At 43.5% G+C, this 22526-nt stretch overlaps 1 protein-coding gene across 1 annotated transcript in view; it reads right to left on the minus strand.

Annotated features, from left to right (window-relative positions):
• Nucleotides 1-22526, minus strand: part of LRP1B (LDL receptor related protein 1B) — a 3516099-nt gene that overhangs the window by 983250 nt on the left and 2510323 nt on the right. Inside the window, 4 exon segments of the mRNA XM_029607894.1 lie at nt 18061-18432; nt 21073-21197; nt 21492-21643; nt 21796-21922. Of these exon segments, the coding sequence (XP_029463754.1) occupies nt 18061-18432; nt 21073-21197; nt 21492-21643; nt 21796-21922 (776 nt within the window).

Raw genomic sequence — 22526 nt, forward strand, 5'->3', positions numbered from 1 at the left:
AGCTCTCCTACTTAGATTCATAATAAGCGTGACTAAGTAAATTAAGGTGCCATGAAAATCCTTATCAGATATTTGGCAGGCAGCAAGCTTTTATATGTAAAGCATGATAAGAGCTAAAAAAAAATCTGAATGAGGTAATTGAAGACTTAAAAATAAGATGAGCAGCCATAATAAAAAGTGCATATACTGTATTACAAAGAAGTGTATAAATAAGAAATACATTATATTAGATACAAGGGCAGCCTATACTATTTGGACTTTTCCTGTACCTATCCTCCTTACAAAGATTGCCTCAATCCCTCTTCCTCTCCCCAAAACCCAAATAGCACAGCAAACACAATGTGGGGCTCAAAGCCTACAGTAAGGTCAATAGGGATGTGCATTTGTTTGGAATGAATGAACGATCTGCAACAAATATGCTGCATTTGCTTGATTCATTTGTCCCCAAAACCAAATGAGCAACTCCCATGAATGAAACATATGTCATTTGTTTCATTTCTTTATGTTTCCCATTCAAAAGCATTGGCTACATTGGAAAGATAGAGCCTATGGCTGGGCAGGTCATGTGGGAGTTTCCATAGGAGCCAGCCCCGATTCCTCCTGATTTGTATCCATCCACAAAACTGGGGCCTGTCACACCCTGCTGCCTCCTCACTTGACATCATGATGAAAATTGGGGGTCTTACATCCTCCTGACTTGTCCGCAACAACTCTGAGACCTCAATCATCCTTCTAATATGTCTCCAACAGTTTTGGGGCTTCAATCCTCCTGATTCCTCCTAACATGGCCCATTCAACAACAATAGGGTATGACTCAGCTTACTTCCTCTGGCATGTCTCCAACAACTAATCTGTGGCTTCAAAGCTCTTGCTTCCTCCTGACACATCCACAACCTCAACAATGGGACTTCCTGATTCCTCCCCTTCAACAATAATGGGTCTGACTCTGCTTACTTCCTCCTGACACGTACCTATAAACAACTTTGGGGCTTCACTTACCCTGCATCTTCCAGACACATCCAGAACCTCAACACTTGGGTTTCAATCCTCCTGCTTCCTCCTAATTATTCCCCCAACAAAAACTCTACATCCTTCTGGCATGTTCCCAAAAATAACACTGAAATCTGACACTATAGTGATATGACAGCACAACGAATAACAGCCTTTCACTATTATACCCCAATACCAACAGCACAGGGGTCTGGCAGCATTCCAGCAGCAGCCTTTCGGTGCCATTCACCTCACATAACTTTAGAGATGTATATCCATTTTATCCCATTGAATATGCAGAAAGTTATCTGGCTTGCAGATGAATTTACAAAGGAGTTATGCACTATTGTAGCAATTTTCAAAAGCCATTTCTCTGCATTAAGCACTTGACAATTCATTAGCATATTTTGTGGTAATTTTCACAAGCCCACTTATATGGGTAAAGTGCATTTTTAAGCATGTAAATGCTTTATGAAAATCATGCCCATTGTGAATATTGACCTGAGTATTTTTAACAATAATGTTCAACACAGATATCTGAGATTATGGTAATGGTAACTTGTATTCAATAAATTGATTCTTCAGAGATGAAAAAAGGTATATAATAAAACAGAATATAAAACAATATAAAATATACAAATAAAACAGAATATATTAACATAAAATAAATTATAAAACAATAAAAAACAAGAGGCAAATTAACTACTTATACCTTAAAAGCAGAAATTACATACTAAGGAAAGAACACAGTAGAATATCACTCCAATCTAATAAAGCTCTAATTAGCCTCAGTCATTAAATACCTGCGTGAATAACCAGGCCTTCACCAGTTTTTTAAATCTAAAATAATTTTTCTCCCTTATGTCTATGGGGAAGGCCTGTACAGCTTAAGAAATTCACAAATTTGCCCTGGTAGTACATCCACCATGGCCCAGCAAGACATCTTATCCCTTGACACCCAGCCTGTAGGTACCAGCCAGCCCAAACATGCCCCTGTATAAGGCCCTCACCTTACTCAAGAAAGGAGCCCATGCTAGGTTTGACCACCAGCAATCATACCTAACATTTCTGGGTTTAACAATGTCAACCATTCTGCCAGCCCAGCCAGTGTTCTGATACAACCTTGCATGCCAACCCCACTTATGTATTCTGCCACAGTTTTACACAGAGAAACAGAAAGGGCAAAGCACAAATGCAAATATTAACACTACTAGTTGAAAAAATGGTGGGAAAATGTGGATCTTCCCATCCTTTACAGCTAACCAGAGAACTTCCCCTTCCCTTGCCTCCCCCCAATGAATCACAAGTTAACCTCAGCAATCCAAATTTGACCTGTAATTTGCACCATGGGAAATGCTCAGTCCCTCATCCACTAAAATAATGGCACATTTCACTGCTGAGCCAGGAATCTATGTTACTGTGGGCTACTCTAGACCTGGCTTTATCTGCTCTATTCAGAAAATAAACCTTGAAATAAAATTTAAAAAGTAACAAGAGATTCAAGAAACAAAAAAGTTTATAATTTAAAGAAACTGCTGCTTTAAGATACTCCAGTTAAAGATTTTTGTCAAGATATCAATGTGAAACCACAATTTTAGCATGCCTCAAATTAAACTGATGACATCATGGGTCAAACATAAGAGGCAGTCTATCGTGGGGACATATCAAATCTTTGGGCACAATCGTGTGCAATATGGAACACTTTGGGGGTTTTAATTGGATGAGAATATGGGTTTGATTGCCCTCATCCTTTCTCAGAGGGGGTGGAGAAGGGATTGCTATTGTTTGTATTTTGAAATATGCTATTGTATTTTTTTATGTATTTTTATTGTTATTGCTTCTATGCTATAAACTGCTCTGGATTTTTTTTTTTTAGAGGAGGGCAATATATATATAGAAAATGTAATTTAAACTCGTTGGCTGTCATTTACAAAGTGCAACACTAGTCACACCAAATTGTTCTGCACTTACCTGAAGCACAAGCCTTACCACCAGAGATATTTACAATCCGCCTATAAGATAGGAATCACAGTGCAATTCAAGAACTCAGTCTGATCTTGAAACAAATATGTATAATTTGGTTGCTAGCTGGTTTCTCCCATGGTTACTGTTACCTATCCCTCTATGAGTTTTTTCCTGCCTTCATCTAGACCAGTGGTTCTCAACAGAAGACTGCTGTCTCCTTATCAGCCCCAGTAGGAGTTGATTGACTTCTCTTACATTGGTCCTGATGGGAGGCTACTCTCACTCCCTTCTCTTCTTTCTGGACCAGTGAGAGGCTGTTTCCTCCTTCACTTAGATCAGAGCGAGACATTGCCAGCTCCTGCTGATCTGAGCCTGATGGGACGCAAACATTATCTTCCCCTGCTGAGTCTGGGATTGATGCTGCTGATGATATCTTTACTCTGTGGAGGGTGGGGGAAAGGAGGGTGGGATGCTGGGCATATAGAGGTGTAAAGGAGAGGGAGTGTGGGGGCTGCTGAGCAGCAAGGGGTGGGAAACAGGGGGTCGGGGGTAGCTGGGTAGGGAGGGAGATGGGATGAAGGGGTAGGGAGAGTCAAGCAGGGGAGAGAGGGAGCACAGGGCAGAGGATGTGGATGGTTTGGAATGCTGGGCAGGGATGTGAGTGTGAGCAGATGATTGAAAGGGAGTAATTGGGAAATGTGAAGGATGATGGAGGTGTGGAGGGGGAGTGATGGGGTGCAAGAGCCATAATATGTCAGTTTGGGCAATGTGAATTTCTGGTGGTAAAAAGACCTCTGAGACTCCTGCCGTGAGGACTTCCTGACAGAGAACAGTGGGTCTGATACACTGGCTGATAGATGCTGGAGGGGTCTCATGGTGATCCTTCAACTGAGCCACAGCATCTATCATCTTGTCACCAAAAAGGTTCTTACCAGAGCATGAGTGTTCCACAAGGTTCTCCTAGTCCTCCAGGTGGAGATCTGAGGCAGGGAGCCAGGCCATCCTGCATGCACCAATGTCCTCTGCTGTTACTGTACCAGATGTTTCAAACACATCATAGGTGAAGTGCACTTTGTTCTTGTCACATTCCAAGCTTTGCTGGAGAAAAACCATAAAAGCATCCTGTTTCTACTGGATCAGATACTCGAATAACTCCTGAACTTGTTTCCAGAGGTTCTGAGAGTACTGCATCACATACAACTGGTAGGAAGCAATACAGGCAATCAACATGGCACCCTGGAATACCTTCTTGCCCAATGCGTGCTTTCGACCTGGAGGGGCATGGGTGCGGGAATGCTTGGCCTTCTTGAGGACAGACTCTGCCACAACAGACTGTTGTGAGAATTGGCACCTCTCAAACCCCAAGGCCTACTATACCAGGTAGACAGCATCAGCCTTCCTATTTACTGGAGGCACAGAGATGAGGTAACTCCTGCAATAACCCGGAAAGGTGCCAATGCTTCTAAATGGTCTGCGGAGGCCATTTCCACATTTGAAGATGTAAAGACTGCCTTTTCCACGGAACCATGCCCACATCATCGGACTCCAACAAGCCATTCATCGTATAGGTTGATGCTTCTGACGTTGGTGTGGGGGCTGTTCTGTGCCAGACTGGAGATTCCAGTCCTTACATCCCTGCTCTTTCTTCTCACGACATTTCTCTCCGGCAGAGAAGAATTATAGGATCGGTGACAAAAAGCTCCTGGCTATTAAGTTGGCATTCAAGGAATTGCGGCTTTGGCTCAAAGGCGCTCAACATCAAATTAACTGTTTACGGACCATAAGAATCTAGAGTATCTCCACCATGTGCAACATCTTAATCATAGACAAGCTAGATGGTTCTTATTTTGTAACCGCTTTGACTTTGTGCTCAAATATCGCCCCGGAGACAAGAATACCAGAGCTGATGCCCTATCACGCTCCTTTCTCTCGGAGGATATTCCAGAAGAGCCGCAGCACATAATCGACCCAAAGAAAGTCATCTTAGTGGCTACTCATTCTGTGCCCGCTGGTAAAACTATCGTGCCAAAGCATCTCAGAAAGAAAGTGCTTTATTGGGTGCATGATTCCAAGCTGGCTGTCCATCCTGGTCAAGGCCATACCCTGCTGAAGCTACAGAAGTAGGCGGCCAACTATCAAGGAAGATACACTCTCCTATGTGGAATCTTGTGCCAACTGTGCCAAGCACAAACCTACTTCTGATCAACTGTAGGGATTGCTGCATCCGCTTCCAGCTCCGGAACAGCCCTGGACGCATTTCGCTACTGATTTTGTAGTTGATCTACCCCTTTCTGGAGGTATGAATACCATCTGGGTCACAGTCTACTGCTTCAGCAAGATGGCCCACTTCGAGGCACTACCTGGCTTACCCTCAGCCTCGGAACTTGTGAAGCTCTTCATAGTCCATATGTTTCTCCTCCACGGCCTACCGAAGCACATAGTCTTGGATTGAGGATCACAGTTCATGGCAAAATTCTAGAAGGCCCTATGCAAACTCTTCGACATCTCTCTAGATTATACATCTGCCTATCATCCTCAATCTAATGGCCAAACAGAATGGATGAATAGGACCTGAAACAGTTCATTCGGGCCTATGTGAGTTGCCGTCAGAATAACTGGGCGGAACTGTTACCATGGACTGAATTTGCATTTAATTCTTTTCCAGCAACATCAACTGGATCAACACCATTTGAAGTGATATATGGACGTTCCCCATCACCACCACTTCCACTGAAGCTCTCAGTGACAACCCCAGCAGCTCAATCCACTGCTGAAGAAATCCTTCATTTATGGACTCAGACAAAAGCAATGCTACTCAAAGCAAGTGATCAAGCCAAAAGGTTTTATGATGCTCATCATTCCAAAGCTCCTGTCTTTCAACCTGGTGACAAAGTCTGGCTATCCACTAAGCACCTTAGACTGAAGTTACCCTCCTCTTGATTTGCTCCTCGCTACGTTGGACAATTTCCAATCCTCCGACGTCTTGGCAATGTTACCTACAGTCTGAAGTTACCACCTGGCTTGAACATCCATAACGCTTTTCATGTTTCACTTCCGAAACCACTCATCATCAGTGAATTATCTTCCAAATCTCAGGAACCAACTCCTATCAATGCAGAAGATGACCTATAATTCAAGGTCGAAGCCATTCTTGATGTCTGCAAACGAGGCAAAACCTGGGAATATCTTCTCTCATGTGAAGGTTTTTGCCCGAAAGAAAATTCTTGGGAGCCTCTGGCTAATATCCTTGACAAAGAGATGCTCCATCCGTTTCATCTCTCGCATCCTTGGAAGCCAAAACCCGGTACCCGCAGAGGAGATCGCCCTTTTAAGGGGTGTGCTGTTGCAACCGTCTCTTCCCGACGGCTTCACTCTGCCTACCTTTCTTTCTTTGCACTTCCTCTCGCTATGGATGGACGCCTGGCTGCCGCGGTATCTGCCTGCCATCCTCTCCGGCATCCCTGAACTGGATTGGGCACTGCCTCCTGCCATGCTCCGCTAGTACCTTAGGGCATGCGTGCCATGCGGCCCTCAATCTTATTTCCTACTTGGTGCGAACCTCAGGGGCATCCCCCTGTGATGTCATCATGCTGCCCAGATATTTAAAGCCTACGATGTTTGCTAGTCTTTGAGTTAGCAACGGGTATCTTATGGATGGTATTCGCTCTCCGTACCCAGCTACTCTGCCTCTCCAATCTTCCATTGGACTCCTAATACTAATGGGGTACCCGCTCCTTGGGGGCCTCACTTGCTTTTCAGGTCGCTATCAGGAAACTGGTACTCGCTCCTCGAGGGCCCATGTTCCCTGACTCGCTGCCTCCTCCTACCTTCTCTTCTGCTTGGAAGGGTTCGCTATCTTCAACACCAGTGAGTACCACCATCTTCACCTCAGAGCTGTTCCCTGGAACCAGGTACTCTCTCCTCGAGGGCCTGCCTCCGTTCCAGCCCTAGTGCCATCTCCTATGTGGAAATGATGCATGAGTACATTACTTTCAAGCCTCTCAGCTCTCAGAGATCAGGTACTCACTCCTTGAGGGCCTGCTCTCCTTATCCTGGGGTTCTCCATACTGGGTCTTTGTGCATATTCCACTGTAATCATTATTCTTAGTTCTTTACACTACAGCACTGCTACTGGAGGAGTCGCTGTTCCAGCACCTGAGGGATACTAGCCCAGCCAGGCTACTTCTGTTGCTCACCACTGCCACCTCAGGTGGTTTCATCACATTGTCTAATAAAAAGATCAATCTCTGTGTTTGTGTGTCCTAAGCTGAGCCTGACCTGTGGTCCCTCACGGGACTTCCCTCCGTGGGCATGGTCAGCTGCCACAGTGTCCAAGGGTCCACCCAAACCTCACTAATTATAACACAGGACAAACCCCACAAAGATCAAGTCCTCAGGCTGGGACCTGTGCTGCTCTTCTGGAGGAGACAGGTCTGAAGGAAGATCTGAGTCATCAGATGAGGATGGGTCATATGGAGCATCTTCTTCACTGAAATCACCAGGAGACACCAGTGGAGGGCCGCTGTCCAGGCCCCTCAGTTTAGACACTGAGGGCACCAAAGGCACTGAGGGAACCAAAGTTCCCAAAGGACGTGGAATCAGACAGGGGAATGCTGGTCATGGAACCAAGGGCCTCAGTGGTGCCGCGGGCTGCACTGGGCCTTCCTCCTCCTCAGAGGTAAATGTGGCAGGCGGGGCATCAATGGACCCCAGGGTACCAGCGGTGGCTGCGTGGAGAGGATGCGAAGAAAGACATTGAGGTGCTCCAGCAGAGGTGCCAACATTGAGGATGCAGGTTTTGGCACCGGTAGAAGCACCCTATGATCCAACTCTTCTAGGAAGTCCACTGAGGACAGAATAGACAGAGGAGGGAGAAGCATCACTAGCTCTCCCTCAGAGCCCAGAGGGATATCGGTGGAAAATGCCTGGGACTCCCGGGTTTGATGAAGTATGGTACCTCCCCTCCCCAGGGTCACTTTGGGGGCATTATTTATGGTGCTGGTGCTGACCTGAGCCCAGTGCCATGAAAAGATGGTGACCAGTGATGATGCTTTTGTGACTTCCCTTGGTGCTCGGCCCAGTCTTTCCGTGGTGTTGAAGAGGATGGAGACGATCCTGACATCCTGGAGCATGAATACACAGATGATGGCTGATCTCCGGCCACTCACTTCATAGGGGGCCATGGTGGGGGAGTAGACAGTGAAGGTTTGGTGTAAATCGGTTCCCTGTGGACATTCGGAGTCCACAGGGAACCAATTTCAACTTCAACTCCTTGAAGTTGAAGGTTCCACAGGGAACCTTCAACTTCAGCTCCTGACGCTGAAGTTGAAGGTTCCGATTTTTTGGAAATGAAAGCTTGTCATTCCTATCTAAATGGACACGACAGACTTTGGGGATCATCTGGTCTCAAAAATGATATCCCCTGATGTTGTTTAATGCCCCCAGGGCAGAGGATACAAACATCATGCTGGTCCGTGAGGGTCATGGTCCATAGACACTGGAGGCATTGATGAAAACCCGACGACAGCATTGCAAAAAAGAGCCAGTGAGTGGTCGGTGCCCAGCAGCCACCAAAAGTGAGACATCACTGGGAATCAACCATAGAGAAGGGAGAAAACTTACCATGCCACCCTACTGACTAAGCGGTAGGGAGAAAAGAGATTATTGGAAAAAAAACTGAAAAAAGAGCAGAGCTCCACAAATGCGAGATGATTAGTTCGTGGAAAAGAAGAGACCGAAGAGGGATCCCACATGGATGCATGGATAGTAGCATGCTGGGCATGCTCAGTGTGCCAGTCAAAGTTTCTAGAATGATGTTACTCATGTTTGAGGACTACCAACCTGCTTGTCCTAGGAGAACATCAATTTTCAAAGCAAACTTACATGCCTAATATTGCTTTGCAAATTGTCCTGGCATAACTACACACACACACAATTACACTTGCTATTGGTGCATGTAATTTGGGGCACATAGTCATAACCCCATCTAGACTCCATCCACTGAATACCTTTCCCCTATGTGCATAAAATAGAAAAAAATAAATGTATATGCATGTATATCAGTCACACAGCTTTCTAAATGGCAATTTCTGTGGGTAAAGCACTGGGTTATCTGTAGAAGTCTCTTTGAAAATTGCCCCACCTATAGCCTGGTTTACTAAGGTTTTTTCTTTTCCATTCTGTATCTATGAGACAAATAAAACCTAATAAATCAGGCTTTAAATCTGCTTATGTAGTCTGATATCATAATGAATAGGGTGCTTCAATTCCTATTCTTTGTAAAGATAGCATTATGCTTTTGTATGGAGTCATGAATTCAAGAGGTCCATTATCTCCATTACAGTATATTATAAAAATGCTACTTTTATGGAATTATGCTTACATTGGGATACATTTTCAAAATATTTACACACAGAAAATTAGCATCTATGCACATTAGTAGTCTGTATTTGAGTATATTTTAAATACATCAAAAGGACATGCAAATATTCAGTGTTGCATACACATTTAGGCACAAAAGAAAGAGGTGGTCTAAGAATATTCCAAGGTGAGTCCAAGAGCTACACAAACAAGGTGCTATTTTATAAAAGACTTGAGTGCATACATTTGTCAGCTTATTCATTAAATTTTACACCTGCTACTTATCTTGTTTGATTGATAGACTTCATCTGTTGTTTACTATTGGTTGGGAGAGAGGTCTGGATGAACTGCTGGGAGTTCAAAATGAAGAACTAGGAGGGTCTTGATGATCTGGTAAAGGACTGGGCCAACTGGTGGAGATTTCAGCAAACTGGTGTTTTCAATTACTCACACATTTTAAAAATATACCAACCTTCATGCATAAAGAGGTATGCAAACAAGTTGTGATTTTTTTCACATATAAAATATATGGACAGGGATGGTAACTTTGATACTAGCGCACATGCACATATGTATGCCGGCTCACACCAAAGGACGCAGCCAAGTTATAATAGACGCGTTTATGCATAAATGATATAAAATAGGCTGGATGTGCATACATGTGCTCACAATTTTATATGGACGCGTGCATGTGCATGCAAATGCTGACTCTACCATGTAAATGGAGGGATTTTAGTAGACATGTGCGCCAAAACAATTACCAGTTTCCCCAGTTAATTCCCAGTTTACCCAGGTATGGATAGGACTTTCTAATCCCCCTAGTTAAATAGATTCCTTTTTACCCTGTTAACATTAACACTGACTAGCTTATAAGTCTTTATTTAATTCCTTTCACGCCACCCATAGCAGTAGTAAAGTTACGCAGCAAAGGACCCCAGTGCACGCTTGTGCATATGAATGCTTACACGCATATTTCATGTTAAAGTCCCAGAATGCCCATGCTCCACCCAGACCATGCCCATGCCCCTCTCCTTTTTTGAAATTGCTTATTTCTGCGCATACTGGGAGATGTGTGCATACTCAGGCACCTTTTAAAATCAACCCATAAGCTTTTAAATCTGGTAAGAAAAGTACATGCTTTCAATGCATTGCAGATATTTGCACATGGCTGTACATATACATATTTTATAATCTGAGTGTAGCTCATATGCACAGGTTATAAAATACTGTTGTAGATCTCTGCACAGCCATATTTGCATATACATGGGGACATGCAGAGTTGTTTGAAAGTTACCATCATTGTTTTTATTTTTCTTTGATTTATCTATGCAATATTTTGTGAACACATCTTCTTACAAAAACCTTTAGACATCATTCAAACTGTATGCCTTTGTAACAATGTTTTTGTGTTTGTATCCCTCATGAAGTTTGAAAGACTTCCTATGAGCTTGAAAGGATAGTGATTTGATTAGGAAAACTCTATAAGAAGCATAATAGTTGTGCATGTCTATGCTAAGAAATTATTGTCCTTTGGTTTGCTATCCACAGGTGTTAAATATAAAATGCAATACCTTTTTTATGTTTTAATAGGATTGTTAATTTAATTCAGAATTTTAAACAACAACAACAAATCTTTAGGGGTGATTTTTGAAAGAGTTATATGCATAAAAAATAACATATATACACTCAAGTATTCTGTGATCACATAATCAGTATTTTAAAAACATCTAAATATGTGTGCACTTTATGTTTTGCAAGCACACATACTCATGTAAAAAAGGGGTGGTCTAGGGTCATTCCATGATGCGGCCAACAGTCATGTGCATACATTTGGCAACTTATTTGTGCAATTTCACACCTGCTAATTATCTTGAATAATTGATTTCTAACTTGTTTATTGTGTATTATTGAATGGGGGGGAGGTTTTGCTTAAACTTGGAGAAGTTCAGGCTGAAGAATCAGGAGGGTCTTGATAACCCTGAAAAGGACTGGGCCAACTGGTATAGTAATTACATGCACATGTCCTATGTACACAATTTAACTCTTAATAATTAACATCATCCCAGAGCTGGTGTTAAGTTTTGAGGCACCCCAAGCCATGCTCAGAAAAGCAAAAAATACAGCTTTTCTATGGTTCCTCCTAGGGATGTGCAGCAGGGACAGATACATTCAATTTGGTATTCATATTCGTTGGGACCCAAATCCGTTACATCCGTTTTCAGGGGACCCCAATTCATCCATTAGTTACATATGGGATTTGTTTCCCATTAAAGTAAAAAAAAACCCCATCCCAACTCTTTATTAACTTAATTAACTACAACCCCCCACTCTCCTGACACCCCCAAGACTTGTCAAAAGTCCCTGGTGATCCAGCAGGGGTCCTGGAGTGATCTCTTGTACTCGGGCTGTTGGCTGCCAGTATTCAAAATGGCACCAATAGCCTTTGCCCTTACTATATCACATGGGCTACCGGTGCCATTGGTCGGCCCCTGTCACTTGGTAGGAGCAATGGATGACTGGCGCCATCTTGTGCTCCTACCATGTGACAGGGGCCGACCAATGGCACGGTAGCTCCCCAATCGCGGTCAACCCGCCGACCGGACCCGACCCGATGACTGGACCCGACCCGCCGACCGGACCCACCTCCACGGCAGGCCCGGTCTGACCCACCTGCAAGCAAGGCCTGAGCCAGCCCCCGGACTGAAGGAGGCAGGCCCCACAGCAGCGATCCCGCCCACCAACGATCCCGAGGCGGCGCCGAGGGACCCGATAAAGACAAAGGGAGCGCGCCTCTGCCCTACCCAAACAGGCCAACCCCAAAGGTAGCCCGTGGCTTGACACACGCTCCCCAATCACGTCCGACCCACCGACCGGACCCAACCCACCGACCGGACCCACCACCAAGGCAGGCCCGGTCCGACCCACCTGCAAGAAAGGCTTGAGCCAGCACCCGGACTAAAGGAGGCAGCCCCCACAGCAGTGATCCCGCCCACCAATGATCTCGAGGCGGCGCCGAGGGACCTGATAAAGACAAAGGGAGCGCGCCTCTAGTGCCGCGGACTGGCGTCATGCGCCTAAGGAGTGCGACCAAGGGGCATGCCCCTTGGCGCGCCCCTTAGCGCATCCCCTTGAAAGAACTGTAAACTACATGCACTAAATGAATTAATACTAACTCGACCATCTCAGAAATATTACACCAATTTCCACGGCTCTCCAGTCTTAACACCAGTCATATCAAGTCATATCACCTCCACAAGCATATGACACACACTACATAACTCATCAAACCAAAAAAAAAAATACAAAGGAACACAACCCACAATCCAAATTCCAAACAAAATGCCTCAGGAAAGAAGCCGTCACCTGAGAAACATCCTCCTCAACAAATCATTAAAACACATGATATTCATAACATTTTTCCTCATAAACGCTCAAGCACTAACCAAAAAATTCATGCTAATCTCGGACATTTTACAGGAAAAAAAAACCCCGACTTCTTCGCCATAACCAAAACCTGGTTCAAAGACACAGACCATTAGGGATGTGAATCGTTTTAGGACGATTAAAATTATCGTCCGATAATTTTAATATCATCTTAAACCGTTATGGAACACAATACAATAGAGATTCTAACGATTTATCGTTATAAATCGTTAGAATCGTGAGCCGGCACACTAAAACCCCCTAAAACCCACCCCCGACCCTTTAAATTAAATCCCCCACCCTCCCGAACCCCCCCCCCAATGACTTAAATAACCTGCGGGTCCAGCGGCGGTCCGGAACGGCAGTGGTCCGGAACGGGCTCCTGCTACTGAATCTTGTTGTCTTCAGCCGGCGCCATTTTCCAAAATGGCGCCGAAAAATGGCGGCGGCCATAGACGAACACGATTGGACGGCAGGAGGTCCTTCCGGACCCCCGCTGGACTTTTGGCAAGTCTTGTGGGGGTCAGGAGGCCCCCCCCCAAGCTGGCCAAAAGTTCCTGGAGGTCCAGCGGGGGTCAGGGAGCGATTTCCCGCCGCGAATCGTTTTCGTACGGAAAATGGCGCCGGCAGGAGATCGACTGCAGGAGGTCGTTCAGCGAGGCGCCGGAACCCTCGCTGAATGACCTCCTGCAGTCGATCTCCTGCCGGCGCCATTTTCCGTACGAAAACGATTCGCGGTGGGAAATCGCTCCCTGACCCCCGCTGGACCTCCAGGAACTTTTAGCCAGCTTGGGGGGGGCCTCCTGACCCCCACAAGACTTGCCAAAAGTCCAGCGGGGGTCCGGAAGGACCTCCTGCCGTCCAATCGTGTTTGTCTATGGCCGCCGCCATTTTTCGGCGCCATTTTGGAAAATGGCGCCGGCTGAAGACAACAAGATTCAGTAGCAGGAGCCCGTTCCGGACCGCTGCCATTCCGGACTGCCGCTGGACCCGCAGGTTATTTAAGTCATTTGGGGGGGGGGTTCGGGAGGGTGGGGGATTTAATTTAAAGGGTCGGGGGTGGGTTTTAGGGGGTTTTAATGTGCCGGTTTTGCGATTTTACGTTTTTTCACGATTTTTCACGATTTTTCACGATATTTTACCCCCCCAAACGGCAACAATACGATTCCCTCCCCCTCCCAGCCGAAATCGATCGTTAAGACGATCGAGGACACGATTCACATCCCTACAGACCATGTCATCACAAATCAATTAAACAATACAGATTATGACATATTCTCAATTCCCCAAAAACACTGCAGAGGAGGTGGAATACTATTAATCATAAAACAAAAGTTTGCAATGAAACAAATTCTGATCACCCTCCCGATACAATATGAAGCATCTTTATTTGACTCAGAAAACCTACAAATCTTCATTATATACTGCCCCCTAAACTTCTGGACAATGACATATCCCCCCTCATAGAATTCCTCACAACACACATCAGCCTGAAAAAACCAACGATCATACTCGGGGATTTCAATCTTCACATAGACATCTACCCACGATCACAATCCTGCCAAACCATGCTTGACGCTCTATCCTCTCTAAACGTCACCCAGCAAGTATCAAACCCAATTTAAAAAGCTGGTCACACCCTGGATCTGATATTCACAAATGACTTCCTATCAAACACATCAATATCTTACACTCCAGTCCCATGGTCAGACTACTACCTACTACACTGCAAGACTCAAGCAAACCTTAACAAACCTTAACAAAATGGAGAAAACGAATCAAAGATGCACCTTTAAATACCGTCCACCCTTCCAACCAGAAACACTACTACAAGAACTCAGAAAACAGCTCACAAATCTTGATCTTTCCAACATAAACAATGCCACCCAATCATGGCACCAACTCACAGATGATACTGCCAACAACATAAACCCGGAAAGAACAAAACAGATCAACAACAAAAGAGAAAGAGCAAACCCATGGTTCAACAATCAACTGAAAGACACCAAATCCATACTAAGGAAAAAAGAAAAAGAATGGAGAAAAAACAAATACCCACTAACACTGGAAAGATACCACACACAGCTGGCGATTTACAAAAAAATGATTAACAAAACCAAATGAGACTACTATAGTAAAAAAATAAAAAAACTCAGCAAACAACACCAAATCACTCTTCAACATAGTAAACAACCTTATATCAAACAATAACAACAGTTCCATACCTCAAACCAAAAACCTAAGCCAAGATCTTGCTCTGTTTTTCAAAAACAAAATAAGCAAGATAACCAAACACTTCAACAGTAACACAAACCTGGATGACCAACCAACCTATAAAAACCTGATTCCATGGCCAACATTTGATCCCATCTCAACAACTGAAATAGAGAAACTTCTCGTAAACCTAAACCCAGCACGCCATGAACTCGACTCAATACCGATTTGTACCCTCAATAAAATAGCACATATCATCTCCCCACCCATTACTGCCATAATAAATAAATCTCTCAAAGAAGGCAAACTTCCAGATAAATTAAAAGTGGCAACAATCAAACCCATAATTAAGAAAAAACACCTCAGCCCGGATGACCTCAACAACTACCGCCCAATATCTAACCTACCTCTCCTCGCCAAACTAACAGAAATCTGCACTGAAACAGCTCAATGACCACCTCGAAACCAACAACATCTTACACCCATCTCAACATGGTTTCAGAAAAAATCATAGCACAGAAACCTTACTACTCAACCTGTCAAATACAATAATTAGAGGTTTCGACAACGGCCAAAAAGCCATCCTCATCCTACTCGAACTATCCACCACATTCGACACTGTAGATCCCAAAATCCTAATCTCCAGACTATCAGACATTGGCCTTTCCGGAAAAACCAAATTTGAACCCTAAAGACCCTAATAACTACCTCCCGATCGCCATCCTTCCCTTCATAGCTAAGATTATGGAAAAATTAGTGAACACTCAACTCTCAGACTACATTGAAGACAATAGACTCTTATTCCCATCCCAATACGGGTTCCGCAAAGCACTGAATCCCTCCTCATTTCCCTGACTGACTACCTTATCATGGGTCTCGACAAAGGGCAATCCTTTTTACTGATCCTACTGGACCTTTCATCAGCCTTCGACATTGTCAACCACTCTATCCTCATAACCAATTCGCTTCCATAGGAATTTCAGGCACTGCACTCACATGGTTTAAAACATTTCTCAGCAATACAGGGTACAAGGTTAAGATCCAGAGCAAAGAATCTTCACGCTATGACTCGTCAATAGGAGTCCCACAGGGTTCCTCCCTGTCTCCTGCGCTCTTTAACATCTACCTTTTACCGTTATGCCAGCTTCTCACCGACCTCAATCTAAAACATTTCCTCTACGCAGATGATATCCAGATATTGATCCCCATCAAAGATACCTACTCGAAAACACTTGATCATTGGGAAAACTACCTCCAAAACATCAAACGACTCCTCACCAGCCTTAACCTAGTATTAAATTCCTCCAAGACTGAACTCCTGCTCATCTCATAACTATGTGCTTAATGAAATCACATCAAAAAAATCCCTAAAAACACATTTATTTCAATCTGCTTTCCATATATCACACACTAAATAACATAACTACTTCTCCATCACACAGGGCACAACATTATTATATATTGATTTATTTTTTATGTAAACTATTCATTGTTTTAGATTTTTATTTTTATTATATATTTTTGTAATTTTGAGCTTTTATAATTTGATAATCTTTATGTTCTTTTAAATTTAAATCTCTATTACATTTGTTTTTTATTTAGTTATGTAAACCGTTTTGATTAAACACTGTTTGTAAAGACGATATACAAACACTTTTAAATAAATAAAATAAAACTATATAGTTACTTTCTAATTGACCTGTAAATACTAGGGATGTGAATCGTGTCCTCGATCATCTTAACGATCGATTTCGGCTGGGAGGGGGAGGGAATCGTATTGTTGCCATTTGGGGGGGTAAAATATCGTGAAAAATCGTTAAAAATCGAAAAATCGAAAAATCGAAAAACCGGCACACTAAAACCCCCTAAAACCCACCCCCGACCCTTTAAATTAAATCCCCCACCCTCCCGACCCCCCCCCCAAATAACTTAAATAACCTGCGGGTCCAGCGGCGGTCCGGAACAGCAGCGGTCCGGAACGGGCTCCTGCTCCTGCATCTTGTCGTCTTCAGCCGGCGCCATTTTCCAAAATGGCGCCGAAAATGGCGGCGGCCATAGACGAAAAAGATTGGACGGCAGGAGGTCCTTCCGGACCCCCGCTGGACTTTTGGCAAGTCTCGTGGGGGTCAGGAGGCCCCCCACAAGCTGGCCAAAAGTTCCTGGAGGTCCAGCGGGGGTCAGGGAGCGATTTCCCGCCGCGAATCGTTTTCGTACGGAAAAAGGCGCCGGCCATACGCGTATGGCCGGCGCCATTTTCCGTACGGAAAATGGCGCCGGCAGGAGATCGACTGCAGGAGGTCGTTCAGCGAGGGTTCCGGCGCCTCGCTGAACGACCTCCTGCAGTCGATCTCCTGCCGGCGCCATTTTCCGTACGAAAACGATTCGCGGCGGGAAATCGCTCCCTGACCCCCGCTGGACCTCCAGGAACTTTTGGCCAGCTTGTGGGGGGCATCCTGACCCCCACGAGACTTGCCAAAAGTCCAGCGGGGGTCCGGAAGGACCTCCTGCCGTCCAATCTTTTTCGTCTATGGCCGCTGCCATTTTCGGCGCCATTTTGGAAAATGGCGCCGGCTGAAGACGACAAGATGCAGGAGCAGGAGCCCGTTCCGGACCGCTGCCGTTCCGGACCGCCGCTGGACCCGCAGGTTATTTAAGTTATTTGGGGGGGGGGGGTTCGGGAGGGTGGGGGATTTAATTTAAAGGGTCGGGGGTGGGTTTTAGGGGGTTTTAATGTGCCGGCTCACGATTCTAATGATTTATAACGATAAATCGTTAGAATCTGTATTGTATTGTGTTCCATAACAGTTTAAGACGATATTAAAATTATCGGACGATAATTTTAATCGTCCTAAAACGATTCACATCCCTAGTAAATACTACATATTACATGACAATTACATACCATGCATATCACATGGTACAAGTAATACAGCACATAAACTGATAATTATGATATTCCAATATTTCCATTTGTATATATAACCAGATTTATAATGTGACTATGCAATAATATATTTCTTACCTTGTTATTTGTGTCCATGTTACCAAACAACAGAAAGGTACTTAGACAATGCAAACTATTAAAAGAAGAAATAAATATGTACTCACGCTCAGCAATCACTTTTCTGCCTGTCCAGTCATCATTAATAAGCTGTATATTTCCAAAGTGGGCATCACTGTAGAAAATTCGACTGCTGCCTTTATCTCTTGGGATGTAGTCAAAAGTCAATGCTATCACATTTTTTAAATATTCTGGGTTTTCATATGGTCTTATTGGTGAATTTAAGTTGGTCTCATCTGAAAGATGGATGCTTTTCAATATAGTCCTCCCTGAATAGAGCAAGTAACCCTCATGCTTGAGACAGGAAACTCCATCCTTTGCAAGATAGCCATGTGCACAGGCACATGTTCTTTGTACATTTCCCCGATAGAGGCACAATTGCTGACAGTCACCATTGTTCTTAGCACAAACGTTGGTACCTGTATGGAAAAGTAATTCTGGCTTTTTGTATCTGTCACAGTTCATTGACTTGGATTGTACTATAATTTTATAAGACTTCTCTGATCGATCTGTTTAATGCTGTAATGTTCAGCTAGTGTACAGTTTTACAGAACCAAGTATTTTTCAAGACATAACACTTCTGAATAACATTACTACAAATGGCAATTATATTCATCTATAGCAGAGCATACACCTCACTATTTAATGACAGTACATATTTAAAATTGTAAGACAGATGAAACTGAGATTGAATTGCTGCCCTTGTCAAGTAAATTGTTTGCTACTGAAGCAAGTTCTTGCAAATGTTAGCTTTTAAAACATAATGCATCCAATTCTTTTGGCCAAGAATCATCATACATTTTTCCCTTCAACATTATGTTTAAATGTATATGAACTGTAAAATGAGCATCTTCATATATAATTCCATATATATATATATATATATATATATATATATATATATATATATACACACACACACATATATTATACATATATTTTTACATATATAATATGTATATATACCTATCTATGTATATATACATATCTATATAGATGAAGCTATATGCTCATGGGGGACATATGTAAAAGTATGTCCAAAAGTGATTTTGTGTGTACTTTTACTGATACTAGAAAAAGACATTCCTAAGTTCAGAGTCAAGGCAGAGAACTCATGCACATGCTTACACATTTATATTTGATCTCAAGCAGGTGTGATTGTGTGCATCTATGTCATATTGGGTTCCACATACATCTGTTAATTTTCAAAGCAGACTTATGCACGTAAGTCTGCTTTGAAAATTTGGGCAGAAGTCAACTTGTAATTTGTTCCTGTAGAGTTCAGCCCTATGTAGACTGGTATAAAAATATCCTCTCTATGTTTGGAAATATATTGAGTATTAGGGCTTTGCATTCATTGGAAACAAATAGGAAATATCAATATTTCCTATTTCATTACATTACATTTTCAAAGTGAAAAATGTGAAAATTTGACAATTTCAATTATTTTCATATTTTGTTTTGAAAAAAAAAAAGTCACCTGTTGGATCTAGGCCTAGGCCAGGGCCTCGCCTAGAGGTAGACCAGGCCCAAAGCAGGGGCCACTGCATACCCTCGAGCATGACACCGGTGCCTTGACAGAGCTAGGCCAGAGGCTGGTGACTTGCCTAGGTATAGGTCCAGGCCTGATGCAGGAGCTATAGCCTATGCCTGGGCACAATACCGGGGTCTCAACCTAGGTCTGGCCTGAAGCCGGAGCCTCGGCCAAGACCTGAGCAAAGACCCCAGCTGCCACTTACCACATCCATCATGGTTCCAGTGTTACAGCTCAGCCCTGACACCTAGCTCAGGTACAATACTAGTACCTGTCCTGGACGCCAAGTCCCAACATAGGATCCTCAGTCTAGACTAAGGCCTGATAATGGGGCATGGGCAAGAAGTTGATTCCTGATGCCTGGGACCTGATCTTGGCTAAGGCTCAGACCCAGGCTTGATGCCAGGTCCCGGTATGGAGGTCGGGTTCTGACATCTGAGCCTCAGCCAGAATCCAAGGCTGATGCTGGGGCCTTGGCCTAAGCCAAGGCACAATACTTGCGCCTAAGCCCAGACTCCAGGCCAGTCGTGACATCTGGTCTCAGCCCAAGCCCAGGCCCAGAAGTCAGAGACAAGGCTTTGGAAGTCCTCCTCTTTCTTCTTGTCTTATTAAAATGACATCATCCTCTTGGGACACGCTGGAAAAAATGTAACTCCAGCACCTTCCTCCTTAAATGGAGGGCACCATTTTAATGTTCAGCAAATGGGGCACTCTGGGGCTTGGCTAATTTAACCAGAAAAGTGCTCATATTCATTCTCATCTGGCTATGTTAGCTGGATAAGTCAGACTTGCTATTGTGGATACCTTATCTGGCTATCTTTTATTTAGCTGAGTATGTTTAGTGGTGCGGCCATGCTGCCAAATATCTTGGTTAAGTTAACCGGATATGTATATCTGGCTAAGTATCTTAACTGGATAGTGACTGAATATCTATAGATCCTGCTACTGCTCCTAGTGTCCTTGGCCAAGTCACTTCACCCTCCATTGCCTCAGGTACAAACTTAGGGGGTCATTTTCTAAGCATTTTTCTCATTAGCAAAGAATGGGAGAAAGCCTTTAGTAAATAGGCCCCATAGATTGTGAGCCCTCTGGGTTTAGGGAAAAAACTATAGTACCTGAATATAATTTGCTTTGAAGTTCTTAAAAAGCAGAATATTAAATAAATAAAATAAATATAAATAAATATATTGATATAGATAAAGCGATATCTATATCTATAGATAAATAGATAATATTATATTTTTACATGACTCTAAAACTTTGATCCAAGATTTCTTTAAGATTTTTTTTCTGTATCTATACAGTCCATCATATCAATAACTGAAAACTAACAACTGGTCAATGCATAGCCACTAATATGCTATTTAATATTTTTTATCCTCACTTCAACCTCTCTATTTACTGTATGCAATTCTACTTAGATTAAGCATTGAAGATTTAGGATTTTATAAGTACAAATGTTCAAGAGCATTATATGGAATACTTGGCATTCACATGGTTAATAACTTCAGAAGGAAGAGCTAACCTTTCTCACGAGCTCTGTTAAACACTTTTAAGTCTTTCAGGTTTATTCCAAGGCCTGTTCTCATAGTCACAGCATCTGTGGCATCATTTTTGTGGCCTCTTCTGATAGATCCATTGGCATGAGCTCTACCAAAATAAGTAGAAGAATGCTGATCAACAGTTCTCAACTTAATTAAAATCAAGCAAGTCATTAAAATGAGGCAGACAGCTGGCCTCACAGAAGGTGAAGAAACCTACTTGTATCTATGACATGGATATGCTTCAGCTTTGAATATCAAAAGTACATTTTTAGTGGAAGTTACATGACATTGTGAGATCCTTATTGTGACCTTGCTAAGGAAAGGCTAATCCAACAAGGGTGAAGCAGCTGGTGCTGAAATAACATTTTGAGGCTCAAATACTTATGGAAAAATAAATTACCTGTCAGACCAGTAGATGTAAGCCCCAAAGACTACGACTGAAAACATATCCACATTGCTGCTTGACAGCACAATCTCCCGATTCCCTCCATTCTCAAGGTCGATTCTCTCTATCTTGTCTGTTCGGGCATCACACCAGTATAATTTATTTTCCTACAGATCAAATTTCAGAGTAAACTTCACCAAGCTGTATTTACTGAAGAATTTTATTAAGAATAAAATTGATAACTATAGGTAAACATCAACCTATTATAATTCAATATTTAATATTATCTAAACATTTAGTAGAAAATACAGAAACAGACCTCATAGTCAACTGAGATCCCATTTGGCCTTGCTATGCCCATGCTCACAAGAACACCCTGTTCTGATCCATCTAAGCGCGCTTTCCCTATGCAAGGAGTCTGTCCCCATTCTGTCCAGAACAAGTACCTAGAAATATTACAGAAAGTTCCATATCAAAACACAAACAAAATTCCTAGGCAGTCAATAATGCATCAGTCAATTCTGTAGAACAAATCAAAAACAAATATGTTAAGAATTGAAAACAAATATTCTTGCAATAGAGAGAAATTAAGTCTCACTTGAAAATGTCCTTCACTTGAATCCAGTCAAACCAGTCCAGATGAATGGGTTATGCACTCCAACCAGCAGAAGGAGACAGAGACAAGCAGGATTACTGACGTAATCCTTAGAAGCATCCGTGCTGACCTCAGTCCACCAGTATTACTTGTAATACGCTAAGGGGTAGATTTTAAAAGCCCTGCGCACATAAATCCTACCAGATTTCCATGCGCAGGGCACTTGCACGCTGGCTCGCCTATTTTGCATAGGCCGCCGGCATGTGCAAAGCCCCGGGACGTGTCTAAGTCCCGGGGCTTTGCTTGTGGGGCGTGTTGGGGGAGTGTCAGGGGAGGTGCGGCATTTGGGGGCGTGTCTGGGGACGAGGCAGCAGTATGAGGCCATGGCCGGAGGCGTGATGGTGGTCCGGGAGCGGGGACTAGTGCTCCGGCACAGCGGCCTATGCCGGGGCAGG

Source organism: Rhinatrema bivittatum, chromosome 6 (assembly GCF_901001135.1).
Source record: "Rhinatrema bivittatum chromosome 6, aRhiBiv1.1, whole genome shotgun sequence".
Lineage (NCBI taxonomy): Eukaryota > Metazoa > Chordata > Amphibia > Gymnophiona > Rhinatrematidae > Rhinatrema > Rhinatrema bivittatum.